The sequence below is a fragment of the Grampus griseus genome (assembly GCF_964374135.1).
Source record: "Grampus griseus genome assembly, chromosome: 9".
NCBI classification, from domain to species: Eukaryota; Metazoa; Chordata; class Mammalia; order Artiodactyla; family Delphinidae; genus Grampus; species Grampus griseus.
In genome coordinates, this window is record NC_139003.1 from 103,016,070 (window position 1) to 103,038,488 (window position 22,419).

Genomic DNA, 22,419 nt, shown 5'->3' on the forward strand with positions numbered 1-22,419 from the left:
TGCAATCGGGAAAAATCATGCAACAGAAAAGTGTTTATCAACGTGGGAAACGTACTCGTAATTGCTTTGTGAAAAAAACAAGCTAGCAAAAAGATCTGCCATTTGATGCAATTTTGGTTGAATTTGAATCAAGTCAACTAAAAATACTTCAATTTGAGGTAAGACCCAGTTGCACTCTATGTGCGACGTTTGACATAATCAGAGTCATTCCAAATGAAAAATTCATTTCGAAGCCTGCAGACCCAGGGAATTATAAACCTGAAGCTATATGTATAAAGCTTCATAGCTTTGCATTAAGAGCCTTTGGAAAATCTGGGCGTGACGTTTTGAATGATAAGCTTCCTTGACCTGCAGCTTATGAAACACAAAGGTGCAATGGAAACTCAAAGACTCACTTTGGTTTTTCTCATGCTGTTATTTTAGCATTCGCTGTTGCTATGATTTTGAATTGTATCCAGTCCCTGTCGCCGGGGCATTCACTACCCCCAAACAATAATATGGAAATGGGGGTTTGGTCCAGTCACTGACCTTGAGGAAACCTGGAACCTTCCGTGGGATGGCTTCCATGCTGTTCATGGAGAACATCTGAACAAAGAACAGTGGAGAGAATTCTGAGAGAGGAGACATACTGTCAAGCTGATTCCCTTTGATGAAGACTTCCTCCTTGGTCAAACCCAGTCAGGCTCCAATGAACCCTCTTCCTGAGTAGGTCCCCACTTCAGTGAGTTGAGCCCAGCTGTAACAGAGAATCATGCGACGTTGGTTTGTCGAGGAAGCCTCTACCCTTGGGATACAGTCCAGATCACCTTCCTCCACCTGGACACCCAGCCAAGCTGCTCTTAGTAATGTCCCATCTGTTTCCTAACCCTACCTGTCGGCTATACATCCCCACTGGCCCTTGTGATATCGGGAGACAGTCTCCCTCCCCTACTGCGATAGTCTTGAACAAAACCTGTCTTGGCGTGTTTAACATTAAAAGCGTCAAAAAGCAAAGCAAAGCAAAGCAAAGCAAAGCAAAGTAGTACAGACAGTGGGAAGCCACGGAAGAAGTATTGGGAACATGATATCAAGATCAGGGTCTATGCTAATGACAGTGGAGGTAGAATCGCCCCCCAGCACTTACTCCCATAGGAAAATCACTCTTGACTTATGAAGTTTTGAGCTATGGGAGGAATTCAGAGATGCGTCCCTGGCTCAGCACACAATTGTCTCCTAAATATAAGAAACAATCTAGAAGTGTGTGTGCCAGAATTTTTTTTTTTTACCTTGCAGTACGCGGGCCTCCCACCGCTGTGGCCCCTGCTGTTGTGGAGCACAGGCTCCGGACGCGCAGGCCCAGCGGCCACGGCCCATGGGCCCAGCCGCTCCGCAGCACGTGGGATCCTCCCGGACTGGGGCACGAACCCATGTCCCCCGCACTGGCAGGCGGACCCCCAACTACTGCGCCACCAGGGAAGCCCGAGTGGTGGAATTCTTGATGAATATTTTTCTGTGTGTTGTCCAAGTTTCCTGTTTTGAAAATACAGTCTATGCTTATCATTCACAGATTTTCTGTATGCAGGTGTCACTCTTTGCTACAATTCATTCATAATCCCCACATCAGTAGTCGTGGTACTTTCGTGCTCACTCATGGGTGATACATTTGAGTTGCCCAAACGCACTTGTTCCCAGCAGAATCTAACGAGGCAATGCTCTGCCTGGTTGTTTCAACAAGCGGGCCTATTTAGTGCCACATTTTTGTGTTATTCTTGGTTATTTGACTATTTTAAATGGCCCCCAAATATAGTGCTGAAGTGCCTTCTAGGGGTCCTACATGCAAGAAGGCTGCGATGTGCCTTAGGGAGAAATCACGTTTGTCTCATAAGCTTCACCCATGAGTCAGAGAGCTGTTGGCCAGGAGTCCGAAGTTCATGAGTCAGTGCATATTAAATAAAGTGTCCTTAACAAGAAACACATAAAAAAGATTATGTATTGATTGATTGACAAAAATGTGACCAGAGGGCTTCCCTGGTGGCGCAGTGGTTGAGAGTCCGCCTGCCGATGCAGGGGACACGGGTTCGTGCCCCGGTCCGGGAAGATCCCACATGCCGCGGAGCGGCTGGGCCCGTGAGCCATGGCCGCTGAGCCTGCGCGTCCGGAGCCTGTGCTCCACAACGGGAGAGACCACGGCAGTGAGAGGCCCGCGTACCGCAAAAAAAAAAAAAAAATGTGACCAGAAACGCACAGGAATGTAACCTTGCATTTCCCCGGGAAAGGGCCAGTGTTTGCTAATTTGTGGAGACTTTATAGAATGTTACTACCACAGGGCACCAGGATCATCTGTACATTGTTATGTGATGAGGCAAGAAAGTGCGAGTTTTGAAAAGCAGCTTGTATGCAGGGGTGCGGCTCCATCTGGTGATGGAGTCAAGATAACGAAAGCAGACTCACTGATGGGGGTTGTGCTGCTCAGGCCCTGGTCTGAGTGCTGTACTCAGGCCATGCGATTGCCTTCATAGCTTCTGGAGAGATCAGCACACTGTCATGTGCTCTTCTCAGATAAAGAGAGAGGCTCAGAGAGTCTCTGTCCCACAGCTAGTAGAGAGCAAGGTAGGACTTGGACCGAGGCTTGTTATTAAAGCTGGGAGGGACCATAGACATTCATGTGTGCCCTGGTCCATTTCACGGATGCAGGTAGAAAAAAACGAGACATGGCATTGTCTTCAGCTGAGTAGCTGGCGAATAGCACAATAGGCTCTTTGCTGCCATCTCCAAATCCAGGGTCATTTCCACCCCATCCAGACAAGGAAGGAAAGTGCTGCTGGCTTGGGGTCTGGTGGACTCCAGGGTGTTCGGGTCTCCACCCAGGCAGCCCCAGCTGTCAGCTTGCTTGGAACTGCCCTGCTCCAAGTGAGACCTCATCATGTTTGCAGACTTGTTTCTTTTCTCTTTGTGCAGGTTTTGCCTCTGAGGAAGCCCGGTCACCATGAATGCACATGAGTTCCGCAGGAGAGGGAAGGAGATGGTGGATTACGTGGCTGACTACTTGGAGGGCGTCGAGGGGCGCCAGGTGTACCCCGACGTGGAGCCTGGCTACCTGCGCCCCCTGCTCCCCACTGCTGCCCCCCAGGAGCCAGAAACATTTGAGGACATCATTAAGGACGTCGAGAAGATCATCATGCCAGGGGTAAGCCTGTGTCCAAGATCGGAAAACAGGAGGGCTAGTGCTAACTTAATATTGATACTGACTGGGCGTCAGGCAATTCGTATGAATTATTTCACCTAATCCTCACAACCATTTCCTTGGATAGAAACTTTTTTATTTCTATTTTATAACTGAGGCAACTGAAGCCCAGAGAGGTTGGGTGATCAGCCTAAGGTCACACAGCTAGTAAGTGACGGAGCCAGGATTACAACCCAGATTGTGTGGGCTCCAAAGGCAGTGACTGTGCTTTCCCCCCAGCCCTGCAATTTGTCACCGAACCAACTTGGGTCCGCTCACCCACATGCAGTAAAGCCAACCTACTGACACCAGGTTGTGGTGAAGGAAAGTGCAGTGTTTACTGCAGGTGCCAAGCAAGGAGTCCTGGACAGCTAATGCTCAAAAACCCTGAGCTCCCTGATGGGTTTCAGCAGAGCATTTTTAAGGCCAGGTGAGGGAGGGGAGTCCCCGTTTAAGTCATCAGCTAGTGCACAGTTCTCTGATTGGTTGATGGTGAGGTAATGGGAATTCTCAGGCGCCAGTAGGTCTGGGGGCTATGTGGTCATGGTCATCAGGTAGTTAATTTTTTCCATTTGGTGAGGGTTTTAGCATTGGTAAAATAACTCAGGAAATATGTGCATCAGATGCTGTTATCTGGGTACTTCAGAGAGGAGCCACAGCAGAGGACATGGGGGAGGGGTCTGTCCTGGGAAGGCCCCATGGGGTCCTGCTCTCCTACAAGGTTAGACCCCTACCCTGAGACCCTGGTAGGTGAGAGAGTCGTCACATGACTGTTGAGGAAGTGAACCCCTGGAGGCTGGTTTCAAGTAAGTTAATTGCTCCAAATAAAGCACACTCTTACTATTTTGTGTTCAGCAGAGGGGAGATCACACGTGTGAAAGAAATGTTTCCTTTATTTTACGTGAGAATATGGGCTGTGTGGTGCTGCGTCCTCTTTGAGGCCAGTGTGCCTCGGTGTGGGGTGCGCCAGGGGCCGCAGACAGGAGTGGGGAGGACCCAGGACAGTTGTGTCCACAAGAGTCACTTGGAAGGGAGCAGACAGCTCCAGTTCAAAAGAAACTGCACTGCGGTTTCATGCTTGCGTGGTGAGATGTTCCCTGCCCAGGACTCGCCTAAAAGCATGTTCACTGCTGTGGCAGGAGGGCCAGCCCCTCAGCCTTACCCTCTCATCTGCAGTCAGGACCCCGGGGCCTGGGATCTCAGGACCTGGGGCTCAGGGTGCAGAGCCCCTGCCCACGGGGTACTGGGCCTCCGGCCTCAGCTCCCTGATAAGTCCCTCAAGCCCAGCTCCCCTCTCTCGTCCTCCCTGGAGTTCCCGTGACATTTGTGCTTTGAGCGGAGCACAGGATTCCAGTTCTCACCTGCCGGGAGGTTGTCTGTGCAAACACGAGAAGCCGCGCAGCATCAAATCCCTCCCAGGAGTGTGGTTAAATGGCAGGCCCCGGGCTGTCCTGGCTGTTCTGCAGCTGCAAACACCACCGCTAACGTCTTGGACAGCGCATCCACTTCTCACGGGGCTGAGGCTGGGCGTCCGAGGTCAAGGTTCCTGCAGATTCCCCTCCTGGGAGGTCCTCATCCTGGCCTCTCCTCCCTGCGGGGGTGAGGTTAGGGGGGCCCACCCTCACCATCTCATCCTACCCATCACCTCTCAAAGGCCCCAGCCCCGGGCACATCGCACAGGGTTAGGGCTTCAACACAGGAATTTGGGGACACACACTACAGACCGTGACGGGGGCACAGGGAGACTGTGGAACCCGGAAGCTTTGCTCCATTAGCAAGGAAGCGATTGTATGGGAGAGTGAGGGGGCAGCAGTAAGGCGGCTAAAGAAACCTCAAAAATCAGACCTCTTTTGTTCTTTTTGATATAGACTAGTTTTTGGAGTACTTTCAGGAAAAACAATCTCGTAACTGGAAGAGATGGGGCCTCAGGGGCAGACCCCTCACTGGCACGTGCTCCTGGCCAGGATTTAAAGCAGGGTTGTTCTGAGAGACTTGGTTGACCATGGCAAACCCAGCGCCCTGGGTCCCCTGCCCCCGGGGCCGGCCTCCCTGGCCCCGAGTGACCGCCATGTCCCGTACAGGTGACCCACTGGCACAGCCCGTACTTCTTCGCCTACTTCCCCACGGCCAGCTCGTACCCGGCCATGCTCGCGGACATGCTGTGTGGGGCTATCGGCTGCATCGGCTTCTCCTGGGTGAGTGTCGGCGGGGGCGCCCTGGGGGCCCTGCACGGGGACGTGCAGCCAGGACTCCGCCGGTGAGCAGGTGGCGGTGCCCCCGCAGGAGGGAGGTGGACTCAGCCCTGGAGGGGGGGCCTCATGAGGGCATTTGGGGAAAGAGCGGGGGAGTCACGTCCACATGCAATAGCCGGTTCTGCACAGCGGTGTGTTTAGAGGTACCTGGCTTGCATCCAAACCGCAGCCACGGCCCTGGAGCCTCTGCAGCCCCAGCATGTCTCCCAGGCAGAACAGGGATCTCTGTCCAATCTGCAGTTTGAGAAACACTTCTGCCCTCCTCCCATCCCCTCTGTTCTCGGCCACGCCTGCCGTCCCGAGAGAGACCCCAGCCCAGCATAACGGGAGAGAGTCCTGCCTTCCCAAATGCAGAGCGCTCGGAAGGAGGGCTTCTTGCTGACTGCGCCCAGGACCCCAGGGCTGCCCACACGCTGGGACTTCTCCCCAGGCCAGCGTCTGCTCTTGGCCCTTTGGGTCCAGAGTGCCTGCCTACTTGCTTGTGCCTTGGAGCCAAGCGGACTCACGACTCCTGCCTGAGGCCTGCAGGAGATGTGGGTTCCTGAACGCACGAGCAGAGCTGCCTGCTGCCCCTGCCACCTCCCCCTTGCCCCCAGCTCCCCACTTCCACCCCCCACTGCTCCTCTTTAGCCTGGGGTCCGCAGTTGCTGGGGGGGTGGGCCTCGGCGCCCCAAGGAGCAGGGTCGGAGGGTCACCCCCAGGTCCCGCTGCAGTTCTCGGCGGAGAGCAGCCTGGGGCCGCCCTGTGTGGCCTCGGGGACCTTCCTCTGTCCGGGCTGAGCACACCCTCCCCTCAAGGACATTCCTTACATTAGACACCGCAGCAGATTCCACTCAGCTCTGCCACTCCAGAGCCGAGCCATCCAAGGCGATGATAGCATCTTTCCAACTATGTCTGTCCTTCCCAAGGACAGTCTGATGGTCTGGGGCCTTGGAGGGCTTCCTTGCTGTCTCTAAGGTGTGCTGGCCGAGCCCCGGGTTCTGCACAGTGAGGAAGGTCCCCATGCCTGGAGCCGGGCTTGGCCAGGATGGAGTGGGACCCTCCGTGTGGGGCTGGCCAGCAGTGCATGGGGAGCTGGAGAGCACTCGAACCACCACAGTGAGACCCACACGGACGGGAGGTCCGTCCACCCTCCGGCAGAGTCTGGGGCCAAGCCGCCCCCCCCCCGAACCCCGAGCGCGGAAGGCAGGATCAGGGGCCTGTGGGGGCTCCCGGGGCTGCACCTCCTCTGCTCAGCCCATCTCACTCCTCCCACTGTGACTGTAGACCAGGTCCACCAGGGAGGCTTTCTGGCTCCTTCTGTAAACAGGTGGCTGAATGAGCTCCCTGTGTGGGCCCAGTGCGGCTGGGGAGCAGGTCATCGTGACGATCACTGCCTTCCTGCCCAGGCATTCTCCTCGAGTCACTGTCAAAGAGCATGTTTGACACCTTTTGGGGGCATTTGAACAGCATCTTGGATTGGGAGAGTTTAGTCTGGGTGGGATTCAGTGGAAGATTTTCAGCAAGACCTGGGCACTTGCTGGCCCCAGCCCTTAGACGTTTCTCTTGGAGAAGCGTGGGGTGACGTCAGAGTCAGGGGTGACGTCAGAGTCAGAAGTGACGTCAGCAGGGACCCGTGCCTACGGGTGAGGCATGTAGAGACATGCAAACCCCTGCAGGCAGTGACCTTGGACTTCCAGCGGCCGCCCTGGGCCCCGGGGATGGTGGCTCCTTCCATGCCTCCAGGTGCCGGGGTCGGGGGGGCGGAGCAGAAGGTCACGTGTGCCACTCTCAGCACCAAGTTCCCCCGCAGTGATCCTCAGTGATGCTTTGGGGTCGCTGTGGGGCAGGAGTCCAGCCTCTGCCACTGCTTCTCTGGGAAATCTGTGATGGGAGAGCCCACCTTCAAAGGGGTTCCCCCCCAGGGACAGGCCTTTTGAAAATGTTGAGAACTTTTTGCTAAATCGACCCATCAAAAGGAGGGGAGTAAGGAAGCCTCCCTGTTTGTCACTCCACTGGACACCAAGCTGGCGGGAAGCTGAGGGCGGCCAGCCTATGGCTCACCCCCACCTCCCACCGCAGGCTGCCAGCCCAGCGTGCACAGAGCTGGAAACAGTGATGATGGACTGGCTGGGGAAGATGCTGCAGCTGCCTGCGGTGTTCTTGGCTGGAGAAGCTGGAGAAGGGGGCGGAGTGATCCAGGTAAGGCACAGAGGGCGGGGGTCCCACCTCTGGGGTCCGTGGGCTCCCGGAAGGCGGACAGCAGCAGGTGGGCTAGAGGCCCTTGAGCTTCCTGTGTCCTCATGTTTCTTCTGGAGAATGAGCAGGGCTGAGCCTTAGGAAAGCTCTGGATCTGGATCCCCGAGCCAGGCCCCTCTTTAGGGTGGGCAGAGTGGTGGCTATCGCCTGGCTGGTGCATAGCAATAAAAACAACAGTGGAGGGCTTCCCTGGTGGCGCAGTGGTTGAGAGCCCTCCTGCCGATGCAGGGGACACGGGTTCGTGCCCCGGTCCAGGAAGATCCCACATGCCGCAAAGCGGCTGGGCCCGTGAGCCGTGGTCGCTGGGCCTGCGTGTCCGGAGCCTGCGCTCCGCAACGCGAGAGGCCACAGCAGTGAGAGGCCTGCGTACCGCAAAAAGACAAACAAACAAACAAGCAAAAAACAACAGTGGAGATTTGCGTGGTTCCCCATTGGCCGCCAATGTGCTGGAGCGCTTCCCAGGCCTGGACTCAGTTCTCACAACGCTATGATTAGGGGCCATTTGAAGATTCCCATTTTACAGGTGAGGAAACTGAGGCTCAGAGCAGTCAGGGAACTTGCCCATTGGTTCCCAGCTGGTAAGTTCTAGAGCCAGGGTTTGAGCCTACACCCGTGTGACCGCCACTCAGGGCCATCCTCAGTGGCAGAGGCCACTAGAAACGGCTGCACCTATGGGAACCCACCGTTCACCTAAAGAGGCTGCCTTTTCTATGCGCTGATTTAATTCATTCTTCACCTGACATGTACCTTTGAGCGCAACTACGTGCCAGAGGGCCCATCGGGGACAGGACGCGCACAATGACAGTCACAGTGGAACACCTGCGGCACAAACGCCACTAAGAAAACTTGGAGTTCTTGGCTTTCTTCCTTTCTAGTAGGGAAGAGGGATGCTCCTCCCAGGGAAAGCAACCTTTACTTTGGAGAAGAGGGAATTTCCTTTTCCAGACACCGTCTTCTCTCTAAGAATCTGTCATGGCAGTTGTGATTCTGTCCACTCAACGATGAGAACTGAGGCCCGGATGCCTCAGTGTGAGGTCACCTGCCGGAGTGGCCAAATGTGACAGGATGCGAGCCCCAGCCTCCAGGCCCGAGGCTGCTCAGCCGACCAGGGTTTTTAAACTCCCATGTGTTTGTTTTCTGACAAACCTATTATCTTACAGTTCTGTAGGTCGGGAGTCTAAGGTGGATCTTACTGGGCTACAATCAGGGTTGACAGCTTGGAGGTTCTGTCCTTGTCTTTTCTAGTTTCTAGAAGTTTCCCGCATTCCTGGACCATGGCGCCTCCTCCGTCTTCAAGGTGGCTGTGTTGCAGCTCTCTGACCCTTCTTTCATGTCCACCTCTCCCTCTGACCACAGATGAGAAAGGTTCTTCATGTTTCAGGATGCATGAGATTAGATCAGGTCCATGCAGATGATCTAAAATAATCCCCCCTCCCCTCCTGTCAAGGTTCTTAAATTAATCACATTGGCAAGGTCCCTCTTCCTTGTCAGGTAGAGAGTCGCAGCTTCCAGGATGAAAGCATGACCTCTTTGGGAGGCCTTATTCTCCCAAACACAGGCTCAGGCTCAGGGAGGGAGTCTTCCTCTACCCTCACAGATTCAGATTCAACAAGTCTTAGGCGGGCCCAGGAATTAGCATTCTAACCTGCATGTCAGGTGATTCTGATGCAGAGATGCTGACATGCACTTTGATAAATAAGCCTTGGGCTGTGACCCACGGCCTCTTTACTCTCTCAAAGTAACTCTTTTGTCAGATCTCTTATGTTTATGGTGGGATGCCTGAGGTGTTGACGGGTAGGTAGTGAGACACGTCAGCACAGGGCAGGTGTTAGTGGCAGACAGGCTCTTCATAAGGGGTATGATATAGGTTGGTTCAGTTGGAGTCCTGGCTAGCATGCTCGGATTCATAAAAGCGATGGTCAGGAGGAGGGTTTTGATGATGAAGTTGGCTGTGTGTCATTCTGGCATGTAGGGATTATGGAATGCTCCCAGGATTAGGATGGTTTCGAAGATGTTTATGATGATGATATTGGCAGATTCTCTAGGAAAAACAGGGCAAATGGGCCTGCTGCACGGTCCTCGCTGAAGCCGGAGAAGAATTCTCCCTCTGTCAGATCGACGGGGGCCCGGTGGTTTCTGCCGGCTCCAGGTGGTGCTGGGAAGATCAGGCACAGATGCTCTTGCGTAATGATTACGCTTGAGAGCGTCACCGACCCGTTTATCAGTAGGACTGATGAGAGGATAACTGCTGTGTCACCCCATATGAATCAGCCCCACTCTCTCTGCCCCCTCCTACCTCACCTCTTTGGTTACAGCACTTTCCCTCCTACAGCAGCGATTCTGAGTGGGGCTGATGAGAATGAAGCATCAGCCATGGGTAAGCAAAGTTTCCCTGCGATGCTGTGAACGGGACTTAGACGTAGCGGCAACGATGATTTTTCTCACAACTGCAAACATTTCAGCCACCCTGGACAGTTTTCTGCTGGTCAGAGGTGATGCAACCTGGGCAACCTTGGAAAAACCACACACAAAGATTTGAGTTCTCAGCTGCTTCCAGCTTTAGGGAGGGGACTGCTGTACATGGCCCCCTTCCACCACCCCCCACCCGCCCCCCATCAGTCAGCTGCATCTCACCTTGCAGTGGGGAGGTGTTCCAGTCCCCAGCACATGGGTCCTGATGCTCTGGGGCTCCACTGCCAATGGAGAGCGGAGCCCGGCTGTGGGCAGAACAGAAAGTGGCCATAGTAAGAGCAAGAGAGGGGCTGCGATGGGGTTCTTGGTGTTGAATTCTATTCGACTCAGTTCCGGGCCTGGGGGTGATCTGATAGTTCATGACAACATGGACCCTTGCAGTAAACTTACTTTTTCTTTGTAATTCCACACATTTTGCCAAGATCTACTTTTTCCATTTGTGCTGTTCATCTTGACCCCAACCCCCAGCACCTGGGAAGCCCTATTAATCCGAGACTCAGCTCTTCCCTCACCTGGGGACATTTTAGTCATTGCCTCTGGGCCACTTCACTGTTTTTCAGGAGCTTCCATTTTCCACGGATTGGGTACCTCTTCCATAATTTCTAACTTTCTTTTGTCATTTTCTTTTTTTTTTTTTTTTTGTCATTTTCTCTTATGTGTTTTTTGGGGACTTTCCCACGGTTTTTTCCACATCATCGTCTCCATTTTCCACACTGCCAATTGATTGCCTTCGATGTCAATTTTGGTTCCGTTATTCCACTTAAGAGTGTCATCCCCTTTCTACCTATGAAAACTAGACATCCATTAGAAAAAGGGAAGAGATGCGGAAACATTTAGGGGCAGCTTCCTCCCAGCGTCATTTTAATACCGATGTGTTTGTGTGTGTGTGTGTACATATATGTGTACATAATATAAACAAAACTGGGATAATGCAACACATCATACAGATTTTCTGTGTGGTGTTTTCCTTACTATTTTATTGTGAGCATTTCCCATTGTTTAAATAGTCTCTGAGAATATTATTATTGCATGATTTTCTATGATGTGTCACAATTTATATAAATAGGAGATGCAGTATATACATTGTGTCACATCTTTCACTCTTGTAAATCATATTTCAAAGGACACCCTTTAGGATGAAGGTTAACAATCTCCTAAGGAGATCCTCAGCTTTCTGCTGGGGCTCCCCTGGTTGAGTCCATATTCACCACACATGCTCCACCAAAAATCAAAACCAAACAAAGAAGTTTTTCTGGGTCACTGGAGATTATAACTAAAATAATTTCACATTCAATCCTTTTCAGCAGCCCAAGCTGATTCCTCTAGTTTGATACTTCTCAAAAACCTTAACAACTACCCTGTCAATCAAGGCGTGTGTATTATAGTAATAGCCACTTTGTATTGCACACCCACTCTGAGCTAGCCTGTGTTTTAGTTTTATTTCTTGTGTTTAATGTGCTCATTTTTCAACCTCCAAATATTTATCAGGCTTGATTGGATTATCAACAACCTTTTTCATAGATGAGGAAACCGAGGCCCAGGAACGTCACGCATGGGACCCAAGGGCAGGAGCTATTTAGAGGCAAGGCTGGGGCACATGTGAGCTGGACCCACGAGTGTTCCACCAGCCTGTCCCTGACCCTTTGCTTGGGTGAGTGTGCAGAGGTGGGCATGCTGCCATGGGCTCCATCTTTAAATTACCTCTTCTTTGAAAGACAATCCCGTTTTCCAGAAACAGCAGAAGCCCTGGCATTTGGTTATAGGAATAATTCTGACATCACTCAGCCCAGGATTCAATTGAGTCCCCCTTGGAGCCCACCCACCCAGTATGAGGCAGGAATCCCGCCCTTCCCACTGACAAGGCTGATTGTCTGTAATTTGCGAGGTCCTGGAGCGCCTGAGCCTGCTGACAGACGGGGGGCCCGGATGCGGGGATGCGGGGGGAGCCCCTCAGAGGCGTAATCACAGCTGCTGGGCGTCGGCACCGTGACGGGCGTCTGCATCAAACGGCAAATCATCCTTTGATCTGGACAAACGGGGCCATGAAAATGGTCTCTTAATTGGGTTTGAAAGCTCTCATGGAAGAAAAGCCCATTTCCCGCCGTGTATGGGGTGACACTTGAAAACCCAGAAGATGAAAGGACATTTCTGCTCCCAGCGTTCACAGCCGAGCGGCCGCGCTCACCGTGTTTCTTTCTGCCTCCTAGCGGCTTTGCCATGGCAACCTTTGTCTGAGGCAGGAAAGCAAAGGTATCATTACTGTCCTCGGAGCAAGACTGCCCCTGCCCCTACCTCGGCCCAGATCTGCTTCCCACAGAGGCCTGGAGATCGGCTCGTTCTCCTGTCCCGGTCTCCAAGCCATGACACTTATGGATGCTGGACTGACGATTATTTCACTGGGCAATTTTTTGTTTGTTTGTTTCGAGTTTTATTTTCAATTCTTCTTGTCAACACATCTCCTTAATGCTGACTACATTTAGTGAAACTTCCTTTAGAAGTGTGTAATGACCCTTTTAGCTATAACTATCCCTGTTAATATTTTTTTTAATATTTTTTAATTCCACATATATGTGATACCATGTGGTATTTGTTTTGCTCTGTCTAGCTTATTTCACTTAGCGTAATGCCCTCTAGGTTTATCCATGTTCCAGGTTTATCCATGACAAGGTTTCCCCTTTTTTTGTTAAGGCTGAAAAATATATATTAATATATATATATATAAAATCACAGTTTCTTTGCTTTTTTTTAAATTATTAATTTATTTATTTGCTGTACGCGGGCCTCTCACTGCTGTGGCCTCTCCCACTGCGGAGCACAGGCGCCGGACATGCAGGCCCAGTGACCACGGCTCACGGGCCCAGCCGCTCCGCGGCATGTGGGATCCTCCTGGACCGGGGCACGAACCCATGTGCCCTGCATCGGCAGGCGGACTCTCAACCACTGCGCCACCAGGGAAGCCCATGGGTCATCTTTACTATCATTACTCTGAATTCTTTTTCAGGTGGATTGCCTATCTCCTCTTCATTTTTGTGGTCTTGTAGGTTTTTACCTTGCTCCTTCCTCTGTGACATATTTTTTTGCTGTCTCATTTTTTTTCCCTTTTTTTTTAATGAGTGGGGGAGTGTTCCTATCTTACTGGTTGTTTGGCCTGAGGCTTCCAACACTGAATTTTGTAGGCTGTTGGGTGGAGCTGTGTCTTGGTGCTGAGATGAGGACCTCCTGGAGACCTCACTCTGATGAATATTTCCTGGGGTCTGACGTTCCCTTTTAGTCCAGTGGTTTGGACTCGGAGCTCCCACCGCAGGAGCTTCAGCCCGACCCCTGGCTTGTGAACCAAGATCCCACAAGCTGTGTAAGGGTGGCCAAAAGAAAAAAAGAGAGAGAGAGGAGAATGATAACAAAGTAAAAAATAAAATTAGACTAGGAAACTAACAGGTATGTTAGAAAAAATTAAAAATATAGATGAAACAACTGAAGCTAAAACAGAACCACAATAGTAAAAAAGAGGAGAATAAAAGGTGGAAAAGGCCTTGGCTGTGGAGGGCGGGGCCAAAGCAAGGGCGAGGTTTGGGCTGTGGGCGGGGCCTATGCTTAGGACCCACAGGGCTGGAAAAGGCCGGGGGGATGGGGGCTTAGGCTCAACAGAACAGAAGGGGCTCAGACGTGCCTCCAGCCTCTGTTCTCAGAGGGCGGGGGACCCCACCTGGGAGCCCAGCAGGCTTCCTGGGTTCGAGTGGACATGGCAATCACCCTCCACTCCTCTTCTGCTCCTCCGGTCCTGGAGGGCCCCTCCCACCTGCCTCTCCTGATCTTCCTGGCCTCCCTCCTATGCCCCCGGGACCCACATGGCCTGGAGGGGGCTTTGGAGGGCGGGGCAGCAGCCTGGGAGCTCAGCAGGCTCCCTGAGTCCGAGTGGGCGGAGCAAACGCCCTCCGCTCCTCTCCTGGTGGGACCCTCCCGCCTGCCTCTCCTGTTCTCTCTGGCCTCCCTCCTACGTCCCCAGGACCAACCCAGCCCGGAGGGGACCTCTGAGGGCGTAGGACCTGGTCCGAGAGCCAGGCAGACTTCCCCGACCGATTGGGCAGGGAAAAAGTTGGGTGCACTCCCCCCTGATCTGAGCCCCTGCAAGGGTCCCTCCAGGCATGGGAACCCCTCCCCCCCTCAGCCACCCCTCAGGGGCACTGGTCCTGTCCAGCCTCCGCTTCTCCTCCCTCCTCACTCCCCCCACGTGCTACTGGTTCCCTTGGGGGTTCTGCCCATCTCCGTGGGTGTCGAGGTCCCCCACCAGCATCCACCCTAGCTGTGGGGAGACGTGAACTCTGTGTCTTCCCACACCACCATCTTATCTCTGTCCCCCTCCCCTAAAATCTTATAAACCTTCTCATAGTCAACAAAACTCTACCTTTAAAATTTTTTCTTTCTAATGGTAATACTGTTCAGCTCCTGGTTTCTTCCAGGATTTACTAAGATTCTGTGATCAAGAGCAGGGGGAACAGGAAAGTTGATTATAAATGTGGGGAGGTTCCCACCAGGCAGATGTGGGCTCACTCCTAACCATGCCACTCCCCAGCTGCTGATCTGGGGCAAGTTACCCTCTCTGGGCTTAGTTTCCCACCCTAAGATGATAAAATTTAGAAATGGGATTATTTTGCAAATTAGCTGGGCTAACACGATGGGTGTTGAATCCATATTCTCTTTCACCTCCCCCCACCCTCAGAAGAGTGAATTTTGCATCCTTCTTGACTACTTCGCCAAAATAAGTTGTCGACATTCGTTGTGTTAGCTTGCTAAGGCTACCACAACACACAACCACAGACGGGGCAGCTTAAACAACAGACATTGATTGTCTCACAGTCCGGAGGCTGGACGTCTGAGGTCGAGGTGGCAACAGGGCTGATTTCCCGGAGGCCTCTGCCCTTGGCTGGCAGGCGGGCATCTCCTCCCTGTGGCCTCATGTGGCCTCTCCTGCATGCGTGTGTGCGTGCGTGCGTGCGTGTGTGTGTGTGTGTGTGTGCACGTCCTCAGCTCCTCTTCTTACAAGGACATCAGCCAGGCTGGATCAGGGACCCTCTAACTTAGTGACCCCTTTACAGGTCTTGTCTCCAAATATGGTCATGTCCTGAGGTACTAGGAGTTAGGGCTTCAATGTATGAAATTTTGGGGGACACACTTCAACCTGTACCATCAGTGACTGAGGAAAATCCTGCAAGGCAATTTTTGAGTCTCAAAGAAGAGGAATCCCATTTATAGAAACATACAGCTTTATCTGTCCACGTTGCTGTGCACACAGAGCTGGGCTGAGAGCTGTGCCCTGGGCCCCATCTCCTCCTCTTCCCGGGGAAATGGGCCAGCACCTCCTGGGTAGACCAGGAGGCGTCCGCGGGAAAGTGCCTGTGAAGTGGGCCCGGTGATGCCTGGTACGTGCTGAGTGCTCAGACATGCGGGAGGTTATCTTATGAAAAACAGACAGAGCAACGTTGAATTGATAATAAGAGCTGCAGTGGCAGTCACAGGTGTGCAGCCTTTTCCCGCTGAAAGGAGAGTGAACTTGGCAATTTGAGATGCATCTTTTAAGAAAATATGGGGACCCCAAATTGCATCTCCCAAGTTTAAGATGATTCCCTGGCTGTACTTGGAAGCCCATTTCGACCTTTTCTTTGATTTAGGGAAGTGCCAGTGAAGCCACCCTGGTGGCCCTGCTGGCCGCTCGGACCAAAGCGACACGACGCCTGCAGGCTGCCTCCCCGGGGCTGACACAGGCCGCCATCATGGAGAAGCTGGTGGCCTACGCATCTGACCAGGTGGGTGTGGCTGCCCGGAGCCCCATGGAGCCTCACAAGGCAGAATGATTGGTGTGGTAGCGAGTCAAAACCCAACCAAGCTGTGCAGCATCATTTCCAATCCAGGAACAGCTCCCCAGGGAGACCTATGCTGAAGACAAGGTGTGGGCTGCAGGTGGGAACTTAGTAGATCAAGTTGAAAAGAAAATAAATGGACCATGAGGTCACCGTGACCCCACTTGCACCTGCTCGTGTTGAGGTCATCTGGCTGCCTTCAGAGCGGGGCTGTGGAGACTCACGTGGGACGTGGGCTCAGAGACCTGGGCTCGCATCCCAGCTCTGCTGTTTCAAATTCTGTGACCTCAGGCTCATCGCGCCAATTCTCTGAGCCGTTATTTTTAACTATCAAACAGGGCCCAAAGCGCCTGTCCCCTGATAATGCTGCTCTACCAGCTGGTGGCTAAACTAAGATGAAGGGCACAGCGGTGCTTTGTAAGGTTTCGAGAACTCTGCAAATAGGGGCATCGAGCATGTGGTCAATTCCAGTGACCAGCCCGCTTCAAAACGGTTAAAAACAAAAACAAAACCGAATCGTGTGAGAAGGAACAGGAGGCAAGAGCATTGAGCAGTAGCCCCATGAGTGAAAGTGTAGCAAGGGGGCACTGAAAAGTGGTACCACTGAAGGATTTGGTTCCACAAGGAATAGCTGATTTAGCTCTGCTGACATAATATTTGTAAGGAATTTCTTAAGGCAGGCATTTCAACTGTGACAACTTTGTTCTAGTTAATAAGTACGTGTAGCCTGAAATCAACACAGCACCTATATTTTGATGCTTAATCAGGAGTACTGTCTCTGTGTGTGTCCTAGCTCTAGGCGCTAGAGCTCCCTGCACATCAAGAAAACTACTCACTTCTATTTCTATCTCCCTGGTTTCCCAGAAAGACACGAGGAGACTTGAAGAAAATGCACGTGTAGGTGTTCAGTGAATCTAGGCTGAGATAAGTTGCTATGAACGTTAGGGTGTAGCCTTTCCCAATAGGGTTTCCATGAGGGAATTTCGCCCTACAGAAGTGATTTGTGCTGCTTCTAGATTCTCCCAAGGATGGTGCATGGCTAGTACCATCCTAGGTGACGGCAGTCGGGTGGGTTCCTTACATCCACCGGACGGCCATGGGCTCTAGGACGCAATTCTTCCTCAGCTCTCAGGCAGGTTCCCCAGGAGCGGGACCTTATGTGAGGCTTTAGGGGTTCACTGTTTATTCAGTGGTGCTTTCTGGGGAGTCCTGTAGGAGTTAGGGAAGCAGAATGGGCAGCAAGGGAGCAAAAGCAAGGATGTGGCCTCTGAGACAGTCACCGCCTGTCACCTCCTCCTGAATGGAACCTACACTTCAGGAGAGCCTTAGCCCCCGGGAGCACGGGGTCAAGGTGCTGGTTGTAAATTAATAACCTGATCACCTCACTCCTCACCTGAGGTTAGAGAGGACACACAAACCGCGAGGAGAGCTACTTCCGAGAATTGTCTTACGTTTCACAGACGATTTTAGAGCCTCGGAGGGAAAGAGTAGGAACCGGAGCTTACTGAGTGCCCTTATTAAGGACACACCATCACGTGTCATTATCCCAACTAGGCTTTCAAATGGGCGTTCCCTGCTTCACTAGAATTCAAACCAATGGATGAAAACACCCCCAGTACTGCCGGGCACTTCTCGCTCTAAGTGTCTGAATCATTAAACTGGGAAGCAGATTCCTCAGGACCTGAAACAGCTCCAGGCCGGAAGGTGGGGGGCAGGAGGGCTGTGAGCTGCTGCAGACTCTACCCCTGCGCTCTCTTGCAGGCGCACTCCTCCGTGGAAAGAGCCGGCTTGATTGGTGGAGTGAAATTAAAAGCGATCCCTTCCGATGGCAAGTTTGCCATGCGAGCTTCTGCCCTGCAGGAGGCCCTGGAGAGAGACAAGGCCGAGGGCCTGATTCCATTCTTCGTAAGTTTGTGTGGCTCCACGGGGGTGTCTGGGCCCTGCAGGGGGTGGGCCCGCGGTGACAGGGCCACTTTCCAGGCTGCCGCGGTGGTCACACGCCAGGTGGTGCTCAGGTCAGCCCGCCTCTCCTTGAGGGTGGCTGGAGCAAAACTCCATTTATTTTTCCTTCCACTTGTGTGGATCTCAGAAACGAGTAACACCAGAGAACCCAGCCTGCAGGATGCTGTGAAGCCGAGAAGTCTTGCTTCTGCTTCCTGTTAAAAATGACACCGTAGGGTGGCCCCTTGACATGGTGGATGCATGACGGACATCCGAGTGAGCCGAATTAAAAATAAAACACACTTTCCACCTAGATTGGTGTCCTCAGTAGATGCTAAGAGGCGTCATTTGCGAGAGGTGTATTGCAAGCAAGCAGTGACTAATTAAAATACAGATAAATAGGATATAATTAAAATATCTAACTAGCCAAATAGCAGCTAGTTTTCTTGTGCACGGATGGGCTTTTTCCAGTGGGGAAGAAACAGTTGCTGTTACAACTGGAGGCTGGGAGCTGTCAAGCCTGGTGTGATCTTGGCATCAGCCGGTGTCTGGACTGGGACGTCAGGTGTGATGGCAGCTGAAAGGCTGTGATTGTGGCACTAACCCCGTGAGGTCATCTGGCTCTACTTTGGGGTCATCTGGGGAGCTATAAAGAATGCTGATGCCCAGACCCTGCTCCAGCCTCTCTGGGGATGGGACCAGGCATTGGAGACGCTTCACAGCAACTTCCAGATTCTCCTGTGTACCCAGGATTCCATGCTCTGAGGCACACCTGTCAGTATCTGCGTATTTCCTAGTTGTAGAGCAATCTAGGTTCAACAGACTCTAGGGGCCATGTAGTAATAACTTCCACTACTTTTTAAGAGTTAATCTTTGAGACAAGCTTTTTTATCCAAAAAATTGTTATGAGCGATCCAAATTTAGCGCCCTTTATTGAATATCTACCATGTAGGCTGGGAGAGGCACAGAGGGTATGATTTTAATACACAATTTGATCCTGATTCGAGGACTTCCCAGAGGAATCAGGAGCATAAACAAGTAATTGTAGGGACATCAACAAGATTCAGATTGTTGAGCTTTAAGATTTCTTTGTATATTTTGGACACCAGTGCTTTATCAAAAGGTATGATTTGCAAATGTTTTTTTCCAAGTCAGTGACCTGTCCTTTCATTCTCTGAAGTATCTATCACAAAGAATAAGTTTTTATTTTTAATGAAGTCCATCTCATCAATTTTATTTTCATGGAATATGTCATTGGTACCTAAAAACTCATCACAAAACCCAAGATGTTCTAGATCTTCTCCAGTGTTATCTTCTAGGAGTTTTATAGTTTTACATTTAGGTCTCTGATCCATTTTGCTCTGGTTTCTGTAAAAGGTGTAATGTCTGTGTCCAAATCCATTTTTTTTTTGCATGTAGATGTCCAGTTGTTCTAGTACCATTGTTGAAAAGACTATCCTCTCCCCATTAAATTGCCTTTGCTCCTTTGTCAAAGATCAGGTGACCATATTTGTGTGTGTCTATTTCTGGGCTCTCTATTCTGTTCCATTGATCTGTTGGTCTATTCTTTCTGAAATTTTACACTGCCTTGAATTGCAGTAGCTTTAGAGTAAGACTTGAAGTCGGGTGGCGTCAGCCCTCTGACTTTGTTCTTCTCCCTCAGTGCTGCGTTGGGTAGGGAATTCCCTGGTGGTCCAGTGGTTAGAACTCGGAAATTTCACTGCCAGGGCCCAGGGCCCGGTTCAATCCCTGGTTGGGGAACTAAGATCCCGCAAGCCGCGTGGCAAAATATATACATATATATTGTGTTGGATGTTCTGGGTCTTTTGCTTCTCTTTATAAACTTTAGACTTGGTTTGTCAATAGCCATAACATGATTGGCTGGAATTTTGAATGGACGTTTAGAGATCAAGTTAGGAAGTACCAAAATCTTGACAATACTGAATCTTCCTATCCATGTACATAGAATATTTGTCCATTTATTTAGATTTTTTTTTACTTCTCTCCTCAGAATTTTATAGTTTTCCTCATATAGATCTTATACATATTTTGTTAGATTTTTACCTAAGCATTTCTCTCTCTCTGTCTCTCTCTCTCTCTCTAGTTTGGTGTTAATGTATATGGTATTGTGTTTCTAATTTCAAACGCAAATTTTTCATTGTTGGAATATAAGAAAGCAATTGACTTTTGTATATTATCCTTTACTCTGTATCTTCTTATAATTGCTTATTAGTTTCAGGAGGTTTTGGGTTTGATTTTGATTTGGGGTTTTTTTTGGGGGTGAGGGGGTAGGGTATCTATATAGACAATCATGTCATCTTCAAACCAAGGTAGTTTCATTTTTCCCTCCCAATCTGTATATCTTTTAGTCCCTTTTCTTGTCTTATTGTTATAGGTAGAATTCCCAGCATCGTGTTGAATAGGAGTGGTGAAAGCAAATATCCTTGCCTCGTTTCTGATCTTACCAGGAAATCCTGTAGTTTCTCACTGTTAAGTGTGCTCTCAGGTTTTTAATAGATGTTCTTTATCAAGTTGAGGAAATTCCACTCTAATCCTAAATTCGCTAAGAATTTTTTATTATAAATGGATGCTGGATTTTGTTAAATACTTTTTCTGTATCTATTGATATGATTGTGTGATTTTTTTCTTGTTTAGCCTTTTGATATGATAGGTCATATTAATTGATTTTCAATGCTGAATCAGCCATGCTTACCTAGAATAAATCCCACCTGGTTATTATTTTTTATATATTATTGAATTCAATTTGCTAATATTTTGTTGAGAATTTTCACATCTATATCCATGAGATATTTGTCTACAGTTCTTTCTTGTAATGTCTTTATCTGATTTTGGAACTAGAGTAAGGCTGGCCTCACAGAATGAGTTAGGGAACATTCCCTTTTCTTCAATTTTCTGGAAGAGACTGTAGAGAATTTGTTTAATTTCTTTTTTTTAACTGAAATATAGCTGAGTTACAGTATTATATTAGTTTCAGTTGTACAACATAGTGATTCAGCATTTTTACGGGTTATATTCCATTAAAATTTATTACCATATAATGGGTATAATTCCCTGTGTACAATATATCCTTGTTGCTTATCTATTTTATACACAGTAGTTTTTATCTCTTAATACCGTACCCCTATCCTGCCCCTCCCCCTTCCCTCTCCCCACTGGTAACCACTAGCTTGTTTAAAATTAATTAATTTATTTATTTTGGGCTGCATTGGATCTTCGTTGCTGCATGCGGGCTTTCTCTAGTTGCCGCTAGTGGGGGCTACTCTTTGTTGCGGTGCCACGGGCTTCTCATTGCGGCAGCTTCTCTTGTTGCGGAGCACGGGCTCTAGGCGTGCGGGCTTCAGTAGTTGTGGCACGCGGGCTCAGTAGTTGTGGCTCGCGGGCTCTAGAGTGCAGGCTCAGTAGCTGTGGCGCACGGGCTTAGTTGCTCCGCGGCATGTGGGATCTTCCCGGACCAGGGCTCGAACCCAGGTCCCCTGCATTGGCAGGCGGATTCTTAACCACTGCGCCACCAGGGAAGCCCTAGTTTGTTTTCTATATCTAGTTTAATTCCTTTCTTAAATATTTGGTAGATTTTACCAGTGAACAAAACTGGGCCTGATGCTTTCTGTTATGGAAGGCTATTAATTTACTGGCTTTATTTCTTTAATAGATACAGGCCATCTTAGTCTGTTCAGGCTGCTATAATAAAGTACCACAGACTAGGCGCCTTATGAACAACAGAAATTTATTTCCCACAGTTCTGGAGGAAGGAAGTCTGAGATCAGGGTGCCAGGGTGGGCTCTGGTGAGGACCCTCTCCTGGGTGCAGACAGCTGACTTCTTGCCATGTCCTTACATGGAAGAAGGGGCAAGGGAGCTCTGTGTGGTGTCTTTTACAGGAGCACCAATCCTGTTCTCAAGGGCCCCACCCTCATGGCCTAAGCACCTGCCAAAGGCCCAGCCTCCTAATACAAACAACTCTGGTTTCAAGGGTTTTGCGGAGGTGAGGGGGGAACAGAAATGTTCAAGCCATGGTATAGGCCTATTGAGAGGATCTATTTTTCTTTATGTGAGTTTTTGTAGATTACATCTTTCAAGCAATTGATCCATTTCATTCAGGTTTTCCAATTTGTGGGCATAAAGTTACTCATAATATTCTTGTACTACCCTTTTACCATCCATGGGATCAGTAGTGATGGTCCTTCTTTTATTTCTAATGTTAGTAATTTGTGTCCTCTCTTTTTTCTTAGTTAACCTAGTTAGATGTTTATCAATTTTATCAATGTTTTCAAAGTACCGGCATTTGGTTCCGTTGATTCTCTCTATTGATTTTCTGTTCCTAATTTCACTGATGTCTACTCTAATTCTTATTACTTCTTTTCTTTTAGTTTCTTTGGACTTAAATTGCTCTTTGTTTTCTAGTTTCCTAAGGTGGAAGCTTACATTATGGATTTAAAATT

At 50.2% G+C, this 22,419-nt stretch overlaps 1 protein-coding gene across 1 annotated transcript in view; it reads left to right on the forward strand.

The window, feature by feature from the left end:
* Positions 1-22,419, forward strand: part of DDC (dopa decarboxylase) — a 76,047-nt gene that overhangs the window by 16,314 nt on the left and 37,314 nt on the right. Inside the window, exons 2-6 of the mRNA XM_082661882.1 lie at positions 2,938-3,166; positions 5,284-5,397; positions 7,516-7,635; positions 15,831-15,965; positions 17,781-17,924. Coding sequence (XP_082518008.1) covers positions 2,966-3,166; positions 5,284-5,397; positions 7,516-7,635; positions 15,831-15,965; positions 17,781-17,924 — 714 coding nt within the window. The 5' untranslated portion in view covers positions 2,938-2,965. The remainder of the gene's footprint in view (positions 1-2,937; positions 3,167-5,283; positions 5,398-7,515; positions 7,636-15,830; positions 15,966-17,780; positions 17,925-22,419) is intronic.